The sequence below is a fragment of the Asparagus officinalis genome, chromosome 8 (genome assembly GCF_001876935.1).
Source record: "Asparagus officinalis chromosome 8, Aspof.V1, whole genome shotgun sequence".
NCBI classification, from domain to species: domain Eukaryota; kingdom Viridiplantae; phylum Streptophyta; class Magnoliopsida; order Asparagales; family Asparagaceae; genus Asparagus; species Asparagus officinalis.
In genome coordinates this window covers 13,893,623-13,904,216 of record NC_033801.1, presented here as the reverse complement: position 1 = coordinate 13,904,216, position 10,594 = coordinate 13,893,623, and the positions used below count along the sequence as shown (strand labels likewise).

Below are 10,594 nucleotides of genomic sequence, written 5' to 3'. Positions count from 1 at the left end.
GAGGCGGCGGCGGCGGAGGAGGAGAGGAGGCGCCGGCGACGGGATGGATGAGGTCGTTTACGGTGGCGGCCTATAAGCCTTATTTTGATGTGGATACCTCTGATGTTTTGGAGAGGATTAAGGATTCGCTGTTTCCGTTTAAGGGGAGCTTCACTGAGAAGACTCAGGATAATCCCGATCTGTGAGTTTTGTTTTTTTGTTTATTAGTGTTCTTGATCGTCTACTAGTAATGTGCCTTGTAAGATCTGAGAGTTAGCAAGCGGAAACCATTTGATTTGATGAATAAAATAAATTGAGGGTGGATGAGAATTAGCCAATAATTTGATTGAGCACCACTTTAATTTCATTCATCTAGATTCACAAAGGTTTTAACATTACTTTTCTGTGAGTTAGTGACTTTGCAGATCTTTCGATATTACTACTTAGCATGCAATATTTTTTGCTTTAGTGTCATGAATATGTGATCATTATTTCATTAAGCATCGTTGAGAATTGAAGTGTGATGCTTGAAAATGCTTCCTATTAAAATAAGTAAACCAATGGTTATCGTATTTGCATGACATGAGTTGCAGAGGTCATTTATCCTTGGGATAATGTTTATTTTCATCCTTTTCAAGTCCCATACCCAACCAAGAAGAAAAGTATGACCCGTTCCAAGTTCAACATGCAAAGACAGGAAAAAGAAAGAAAGAAAAAGAGGAAACCTATGAATGTTATTTCTCATTCCTTGAATATTTGATCACATTACTCTTTCCATGATCTTATATTGCCTTGCATTTTTGATATGTTCTCCTGCATATTGTCTTCATCCAAAATCTATCAAAATTTATATTTAGAATTTTAGATTCACAACTAAAATTATCTACGTATTGCATAATGTGACCATAGAGTTGTATTTCAGTTTAAGTGGGTGAAGTCAAATCCCCACTCATTGATCATGTGTGTTAGCCACTTGCTCATGTTTAACGTGAGCCGTTGGATTGGTTTTGATCCAATGGTTGTCATTTGTTGAGGGCCTTGACTAAAGGGATGAAGTGGCTTAGTGTAGAGAGATAGATAAAACAAGAGAACATAGAATAGAGAGGAGAAAGAGAGAAGCTTGAAGGAGAGCCATTTCTAGGTTTCTTGGAGATTGTTGGAGGCGATCTTTGTAGAAATTCTCTTAGCTTTGTGTATTCTCTTATTGTAGGTGAGATCTCTTGTACTTGTAATCTCCCATTCATAGTGAAAGAATTAAGTTGGCATTGTTCTTCCGTCGATGTAGACTTTTTTTTAGCGAAACCACATATATCTTTGTGTCCATTGTGGTTGTTGGTTGTTCTTATTGTTATTGCCTTCTTTGTGTGAACACTTGTGTGTGGATCCTTAGGCCCACCATACTTTCCAACACAGTCTTTTTTATAAATTATTAAAGCATTTTGGCTAACTTATTCATAAAAATCAATCTTCACTCTCCTCCTATTCATTTTTTATTTTTATTTTTAACTTTTGCTTCTAAGTTCGATACACCATTTTGTTACTCTCATTTGCCATGTTCCGTAAACTTTTTTCTTTGCTCTTTTTGTTAAAGCTTAGTCTGCATATGTTCGCTTGTGGCAGTTTTGCTTCTTGATTTGAAGTTGCCTGTTCTTTTTCCCTACTATTATGATTTTTGTCTACTTTCATAGCTTTGCTTTACCAGTGTAGTTTCACTTTTGTCTACTAGAGTAATGGTTACATATTCTAAATGGTGTTTGTTTTGTGTTCCACTTTGTCTACTAAAGTAATATTACATATTTAACATGGTGTTCTTTTGCCTATTGGATTTATCTCTGCATCGGAGTTCAATGTAATTCTCTATAACAAATCCATCATCTTCCTTTTCTTCTAGACTTATCCCCCCAGTCTAGGCCAAGTGCAAATATTACGCAAGCCTCTCTCTTTTGTCCCAAGTTTCCTCGGAGGTATTTGTTGCAAGGGTTGGCATAAGTTTGATATATATAATAGTAAAGCTTTGTCAACTTCGCAGAAAGTCCTGCTTCATTTTGATGAGAAAGCGCTTAAAAGATGATACTGTAAATGTTGCAACTTACAGCTGCACATTTCGCTTGTTGGTCCTCAATTTGTTTTCCATGCTTTGATGTTTTTTGCTTTGAGTAATGCTCGGGTTCTGTCTGAGATTAGTTTTCTTATATAATATTTCATATGGAAGATGTTAAGAATAAAATAAATAAGGATATTCGATGACACAAATTACAACGAATGCAGTCACCCATAGACAAAGGGTACGCAAGCATTCTTTTATGGGTTCTTCTAGCTTTTTGATTCATGCTTGTGCTCAAATTTATATCTTGCACTTTTGTACTAATACTTGGAGTTTGGTAGGTATGGACCATTCTGGATATGCACTACCTTAATATTTGTGGCAGCAGCTATTGGGACTTTTGTTACATATTTGGCACACAAGTTGCAGCACAAAGAGTGGGATTACGACATTAACCTCATCACATGGTCTGCTGGTTTGTTCTATGGTTATGTGACCTTTGTTCCTTTAGGTCTGTATATAATTCTGAAGTACTTCTCAGCACCCTCTGGGCTCGTGCATCTCTGGTGCCTATATGGCTACTCTCTATTTGTGTTCATTCCTGCCTCAGTAAGTTAAATAATTTATTTCTATTTTCTTGTTCCATTTGTTTTTAAATAAAAGCAGAACTGCAATAGCCAATCTCACTCTTAAGCACGTAATCTCAGTTTAATAGGTTATCTTGCTAGCAATCTTGGTTCAACTTCAACATTTTTGGTTGACATAGGCCCTTTCATTATTTGTTTATTTTACTGGATTGATAGAAGGAAATGACTGGATTGATAGAATGAAATGCGCTGCTACTTGGTAGACAGCAATCTTGGTTCAATTTGAGCATCTTTAGTTCCATTGACCCCCCACCCCACCCCACCCCACCCCAAAACCCCAAAAAATTATGATTCGTTTCTTTTAATCATAGAATAAAACATGCTGCACATGCTGCAACTGGACTGTTTATGAACAGTTCAGAATATCATTGGTACCTACTTTTATGTTTATAGTTTGTTCTATGTTATGTCATTCTCCTGATTTTAGATTGTTGTCTTACTGGTTATACTATTTTATTGATTCAAAACCGTCGCATACATTGAGGGGCAAAAAAGGTACTGAAACAGGAAGTTCAATAACCTAAGATCCTGAAAAAAATACTGAATTTGACTAAATAGCAGAGAACTAGTAATGCCTCTATCAAAATATGTATCCTTCACATGGATACTTCTATCAAATGTGATGTCTGTGTTCACATGTATTAGACATGCTTGTTCGTAGGCACATGCCGTCCTTTTTCTTTCACTTTCATAGTAAATATTATATTTTAAAGAAAAGCATATGGCAGTAGCAGACCATTTTCATTTGGGGCCCGTTTGGTTGGTTTCCTAAAATCAAAGAAAAGGAAACCGGTACAAGGAAATCAATAAAATAATATTTTTATCCATTTCCATCCCTAAAACTCACCCATAACATCCAATAAAATGTTATTTTTATCATCCAACTCATCTCATTTCATCTCCTTTCTTACCTTTAAAAATAAATCAAACACAAGAAATGTGTCACATCATCCAACTCATCACATCTCATCTTATCTTATTTTTAAAAATCACACACATCATCCGATAATATTGTGACAACTCATCCCATCTCATTAAACATTAAAAAAAAACAAGAAATTGATTTCCTTAAATATGTGTCACATCATCCAATAATATACCTCCATCTCATCTCATCTATTTTCTTATTTTTAAAAATGAACCAAACACAAACAATCTCAAAACATCATCCAATAATATACCTCCAATTCATTTCCTTTTTTTAACCAACCAAACAACGTCAAAACAATTTTTTTTAAAAAATCACTCACATCATCCAATAATAAGGTGACAACTCATCTCATCTCATCTCCTATTCTATAATTTCCTTCTTTTTTAAACCAACCAAACAACCTCAAAACAATTATTATAGGAAATATGTTTCCTATTCTTTGATTTCCCAATTTTTTTTGCGAAAGGAACAGCCCCTTGGTGATACCCAAAGAGAATTATAGATTTCTTGGCAGCACCCTACAAATTTGATACTTTCGGAATATTGGTGCATATCAGTACCAATGTTTCACAAACCATTAGATCGGTGATTTAAGCTTATATCCAGGTTGAAATTGAGGCAATGTAAGGTTTCGGTTTAGAGTCTGGCAGATCTGGTTTTCCATTTGCCCCACCTCTATAAGATGTAAGCATTGCACAATTGAACTAATAAAATATTTTTAAAATAAAAGAAAATTCTTTGAGTAGAAGATTCTTGGTTTCGTGATGAAGTCTAAAAAAGAAGAAAGTTTTATGTATAACGTATTGAAATTGTTGAGCAAAGTCAGGACAATGGGTTGAAGCCTTTATCCAGGTTTTGCTATCTGTTGAGGTTTTGACTTTTGAAAGTCTGGAATCAGATAAAATTTGAGATTTGCTTCTTCGTTGCATGACTTTAAACTGTCTTGACAAAAGCATGTAGATTCTAACAGTTACTCATCAAGGTTTTATGTCAAGGTTTCACTTTTTTCGTATAGTTCCCTTAGCCAGTACTAGGCATCAACTTATACAGGGTTGAAATTGGGTTCTAAATTCTTTTGCCAATTATTTGGATCTCTCTGCTCGGATTTGGTCCATTGGAACCCCGTTTTGATGGGAGAAGAGCATAAATGATCTTTGTGTATTATTAAAATGGATAATCTTGGATTCTAAATGGAAGCTCCAATCTTTGTGGCCGGCTATCATTTTCTTCAGGGTTGGAAAAACTAAATTTAAATTATATCGAATATCTAGTTTTTCAGGCAAAACTTGCGTTCTTACCAAGTGCGGTTAGTGATTGATCGTGTTTTGTTGATTTGGGAATTCATTTCATACCATTCCTCCATATTGTGACTTACCAATAAAATTTTGCACCGTCTAATCTGAATCCTTTATATGAACAGTGCCTGTCAGTTGTACCTGTGGAAATCTTTAGATGGGTGATAGCAGGCGTTGCTGGGTTCATGTCAGCTGCATTTGTTGCCTTAAATCTTCGCACTCACATCATGTCAGCTGGCGAGAGATGGTTTCTCATTGTGGCTGGAATATTCTTGTTGCAACTGGGACTAGCCGTCGTTTTGAAGCTCTATTTCTTCACCATTACAGTTGGAAAAGAGTAACACGAAGAGTTCCAGCGTCACAGATGGAACGTGAAGGAAGAGAAGGAAAGGGTGTCTTTTTGCAATGTATCCAGATGTCGACTTGTCTTACAAACAACTTGCATAGCCACATGTACAACTGACATTATTTTTGTAGTTATTCAATAATTGATTTGCTTTTTGTTCTTTATTGAGCATATGGTTATATGAATGTGTACCACGTAGTCGTTCGTTTTTCCTAATTAATACAGAGTTACTTTACTGCATTGATGTCGTTGTCATTTCTCGTGTTACATGAACGCATCCTAAGATGTTACTCCTGTATGTATCCTGTTAAATCAGTCTTTGTACATTCTTCAGACTCCTCGCTTTTTCTTCGTAGATCTGCATTCGTCTGTTTGTACTCGTTACCCAGCCTATTACGGCTCACCTCAATCAGACGTTAAGACGATCAAATTCTTAGAAACTTGCGGAATTACATTTCACTAATCTCCTCACTTTGGATTAAACAAGCATTCGCAATTAAACTTGGCACCAGGCGATGACTCACGCCACAGCACAAAGACAACAATAGAAGTCTCTTCCAAATTCTGATCCATGTGTATAACATAATTAGTAATTGATTGTTTTCTAATACATATTCATGTAATTAACGCGTATGTGCATAAGCAATGTAACTGTCATTTAAAAGCAAGAGAAAACAATAGATGTCCAAAGGTAAGAGAAAAACAGCAGTCAGCTGCAGTGTCATGGGAACGATGGAACCTGTAGTTTGTTTTAGCTCAAGCACCAGCCTTGGACAAAAAAATTCAAATCTAACTGGTAACTGGAACATTGTGATATGCTTGGCCTTTGGCTTCGAGGAACGCTGTTTAATCTTCACCGCCGAAGAAGTCTTCGTCTGAGGGGACCAGAACAGAGAAGTTCGCTTTAGCTCATAAGTAATTTGTTGCAAACAAAATGAATCAGTTATCATAATTTGTAAAAGTGATGATGTTTCATTTATAGTTCAGAATGTCCATGTTGACGATATTCTATATGACCCTAACATGGATGGAATGGAAAAGAAAAAACTGCATTTGGATAACAAGAAACGTGGATCCAAAGTCAGCAATATGGTTATTTAAAAACTGTTCAGTTTCTACTGCCACATAATATTATCTCGATAACATTAAATGAAACATGGATATTAGCGTATAAATTATTCCAAATATGCATCAGCGAATGTGGTAAACGAGCAGTAACTATATGAAACTACCTCTTCAAATTCAAGTCATGCACCAATCTTGGAGATGGAGAAAGAAAAATAAGGAAAGAAAGAGAAGAAACGTGAAAAGAAAATAATATCAAAACTGGAGGTAGTTTGCAATTGAAGAATTGCAAAAATAACCGAAAATTCAACTTTAGCTAGTTCAGATGCAATTTAAGAAACTATCAAATTCTTTTGAGACTAAACCTTTTAGCAAATAGAAACTACGAAATCCCCTTTTGAGACTGAATCGTAAAGCAAACCATCAAATTCTTACAGATTGTTGTGTCCAGAAAACGTGGGAGACAACAATGGAATCAATGGATTGCGAGGAAGAAATGGTAACAGGTAAATTTATGAAGAAAAATATTACAGCCATCACAAATTTCAGGAACATCTGCATTGTACTAAGATGATTATCAGGTGCAACTGATTTAACTAGATGAGATTTCAAAGTGTATAAGCCAAGCTGGCTTGTTCGTTCATTGACTCCCATCAAGGTCTATTGCACAAACTCTAGAATTATCTGTGGTTTTCTTTCCAAGCTTTTAGTACTGATTTAGCAGTTTGGCATATGGAAACGAATCAAACGAATCATTCAGGAGAAAAGCATAAATATGGTGACATTCAGAAAGAACCCATTCTAGGTACAAGTGCTAGTATAAAAAATTCACAATGATAAGCTAAAATGATATTGCACTAAAATTTATTTATCTAGCTAGTGAACTGTATCACGTCATATTTATTGGTTGATTATCTCTAATAATATGCTAATATCATTGACCCTAATGGCTGGCTAAACCAAGCAGCGTCCCTAAAGATTGGAGAGGCATTTTTCACAACACAAAAATCATGGATTAAGCCCAAAAGTACAATTAAAAAGTGTGTACCTGGTCCTTCATCAATGTTGAAGTCATCATCGTCATCATCAAAATCTATATTCTGCAAACAATAGCAAGACGTCAATAGTTGCAGGGATACTTCTGCAATCATGATACGAGCAGAAGCGATGGTTTATAAGAATTAAAGTGGTAAACCATCAGCAGTGGCATCTCCAACCCAAATAAACCAGAATAGTGCTTACATTTAATTCTCAAGAAAACTGAAATAGAATATTTCACTTGTTGCTTTGATATATATAATTTAGAGGGTAAAGATATTTCCAAATAAAATCGGAAGAAGAAATGAAAAAAAGCTAAATAACAAGATAAAGGCATTTATTTCTAATAAAGTAGACACATAAAACAAGATAAATTTTTATGGTCTGGGGCAATATTTTAGCCAGTTGAGTAGATTATACAAAAGTCTGAAGTGCATAGGAATACAAAATAATGATAACAAAAGTATTATTATGCAAGGCATTAAATAAGTTAACAAGAACATAACCAGACTATAGAGTGAATATCCCTGGTTTTACATGTTACCTGATTACAATGATAAGACAAACAATATTATGCAAGCCAATAGGCAAGAGCAACAAATATAGACTATAGAGTGAAAATGTCCCTGGTTTTAATATTACCTGATTATAATCACCATCATCACTCTCTTCTTCTCCCTGTTCTTCTACCTCTACTTCATCTTCATCCTCATCTTTCTTAAAATGATCTTCTTTCCCCTTAGCTTTCCCCTGAATATCATGACAAGCATTTATAAGAACAAATGACTAAACAAGACAAGGGAAGACCTTAAGAGGATGAGACCATTATGTTTCCTATAAGGGGTCCTTGCGACCTGAATCTGTTAGACTACAATTAGCCTATGAAATGGATGGGATATAATTACAAACACTACAAATGTGCACTGAGAAGATTTTTCACATAGGACAATGACAAAAACAAATAATTAACACCACAAGCATAAACTTCTTATTTAAAAATCAAACAATGACGTGATAATCATCTGTCAGATGAAGACTTCTTTTCTTTTGTTGTCATAACAATGAAGTGCAAAAATCAACTGGTTAAAAGAACATAAAACTCTTAACAAGTTGAAAGAAAATATTATGTAACGAATGTGTTACACTTGCCTCTGCCTCTTCAAGCTTTGCAAAAAAGTCCTTCCCATCACCTGTGGTAGAAACCAAGATGCAGGTAGAAAACCATCAACTCACATTAGAATTAAATTAGAGCCTAGAATAAAGGTGCCAGCAAAATAATAAACTGCAAAAAGAAGGAGGGCGCAGGATGCATCCAAAAGATTTAAGCGACCTTCACGCTAAAGGTGCAATGAAAAAGTAAATCCAAACAACGATAGGAGCGGGAAAAAAACAATGAGGTTAAAGTAATTCACAAGTATAAATTTGAACACAATCACTTCACAACAGGATTGAATTTGCCCAAGTCAACCAAGTTATGGGTACATTTAATATTTAAGGTCAAGAAATGTCTGAAATATACAATGGAATTCAGTTATCTTCTGAGTTGCCAATGATCATGAGTTATAAAATTTAGATAAATAATCCAAACACAGTCAAGACTTCATTGCGAACATAAAATTTCCCAATTACTCCAGGTACTGGATGTTCCAAACCTACATAAATATAAATAATGCCATTATAGCCATTTCTGGTGCGAATAAAACAAACTATCTGAAGCTTTTCGAACACAATTGAAAAAGACTATGTCGAATAGTGATAGGTGATGTGAAGTGAAAGGGGAATCCCAACACAAAGAACCCACAAAAAGTTCCAAAAGGCTGACTTGTTAATTGAAAAAGTCTAGTTCTCTACAATCTTCTGATTTAGAGAAACATGGAGACAATACGCCTAGTTTGAAGTAGTGGATGTAGGCCAGAGTACCAAAGCGAAAGCTAATATGAATGCAGCAAGAAAAGAAGGAAGGATATTATAAGCTAATTAACAACAAAGTATCATGCAGACTTTATGTGATTCCTCATTTCCATGTTCAACATAGTGTGAGCTCCAAACTCAGTCGAGATGCGTGGAAGTGGAACAAAAGAAGGAAAAGAAAAAAAAGGAAACGACAATTTCTGCATACTATTGAGGGCTGACTAGGGATAATTGTTGTATAGTACAGCCAAAAAAATCATTCACAACAAGAAATGGTGAAAAACTGAAGAACTCTCCATTGAGAAATGATTTTTTGTGCTTTTTTTATATTACGCTCTCTCTTTCTCTTACAGTTAAATAGTACATAATAAAAAAACTAATAAGAACAGGTTCAAGCTTTACGTAATCTAGACAAAAGCTAATGTTTTTTTTTAATCCTGTTTCTCAAGAAGTACTCATTTGGCAAGTTCACATTTTTATATGTATGAATTATGAAATAGGGTTAATTGAGGATAGACCCCTGTATCGCCCAATTGCGGATAGACCCCCCCATACTACTATTATCGGCATTATCGCAGATAGCCCCCTGAATAAATTTTAAAACTCTTTTACCCTCAAAGGAGGAAATTGTTTTTTGAATTTTGAGAAATAGACCTCTTTAGGGAAAATCATCAAAAAAATCCACTCAAGGGTCCTATCCGCACTTGGGCTATAGTACAGGGAGTATATATGCAACTATGATAGTACAGGAGGTCTATCCGCAATTAACTCTATCGAATATGGCAATGCTTGCAGTAGCTACTACATGATTATAACAAGCAAAGTTGCAGTCAACTCCCTATCAAAAGTACCATTAATAATTACTTTCTTAGAAAATAACAAGGCATTGATTACGTTATGGAGATACTGATTATCTTTAACATAGAAATGGTGGATAAAGTTGGAGATAATTTCTCTAATTGTATGCATCCATCACTAACTAAATAAATGTGTCAGAATAAAAGAAAATTTATGCGTTATATTAAGCAAACTATCATACCCTTGCATGCTGTAGAGTTCCTTTCATCAAATCACATTAATAACATAAGAGCAAGATAAATCCAAAATATTATTGGGTCAGCAAATCAAATAGAACAATAAAAAATGATGAAAAATGAGATTCAAACTGTACTTATAATTCTCAATTTTCACTGACCTGAATCTCGATCCCACCGTAATTTCTTTGGAACCCGCTGCAACCTTGCACCTGAAAATTTTCAATTACAACTAAACAGAGGGCCAAAACTATGATTTGTAATAGAAAAGGAGCATATGACCTTTTCCTGATAGAAAAATAAC

At 34.9% G+C, this 10,594-nt stretch overlaps 2 protein-coding genes across 2 annotated transcripts in view; one reads left to right on the top strand and one right to left on the bottom strand.

The window, feature by feature from the left end:
- Nucleotides 1-5,482, top strand: part of LOC109820891 (protein YIPF1 homolog) — a 7,052-nt gene extending 1,570 nt beyond the window's left edge. Inside the window, exons 4-6 of the mRNA XM_020387085.1 lie at nucleotides 1-181; nucleotides 2,365-2,632; nucleotides 5,022-5,482. The exon at nucleotides 1-181 is cut by the window's left edge and continues 48 nt beyond it. Coding sequence (XP_020242674.1) covers nucleotides 1-181; nucleotides 2,365-2,632; nucleotides 5,022-5,237 — 665 coding nt within the window. The 3' untranslated portion in view covers nucleotides 5,238-5,482. The remainder of the gene's footprint in view (nucleotides 182-2,364; nucleotides 2,633-5,021) is intronic.
- Nucleotides 5,796-10,594, bottom strand: part of LOC109820890 (glutamic acid-rich protein-like) — a 6,376-nt gene continuing 1,577 nt past the window's right edge. Inside the window, exons 4-9 of the mRNA XM_020387084.1 lie at nucleotides 10,536-10,540; nucleotides 10,452-10,502; nucleotides 8,495-8,535; nucleotides 7,988-8,095; nucleotides 7,356-7,407; nucleotides 5,796-6,117 (exon numbers count right to left, since the gene is read on the bottom strand). Coding sequence (XP_020242673.1) covers nucleotides 6,089-6,117; nucleotides 7,356-7,407; nucleotides 7,988-8,095; nucleotides 8,495-8,535; nucleotides 10,452-10,502; nucleotides 10,536-10,540 — 286 coding nt within the window. The 3' untranslated portion in view covers nucleotides 5,796-6,088. The remainder of the gene's footprint in view (nucleotides 6,118-7,355; nucleotides 7,408-7,987; nucleotides 8,096-8,494; nucleotides 8,536-10,451; nucleotides 10,503-10,535; nucleotides 10,541-10,594) is intronic.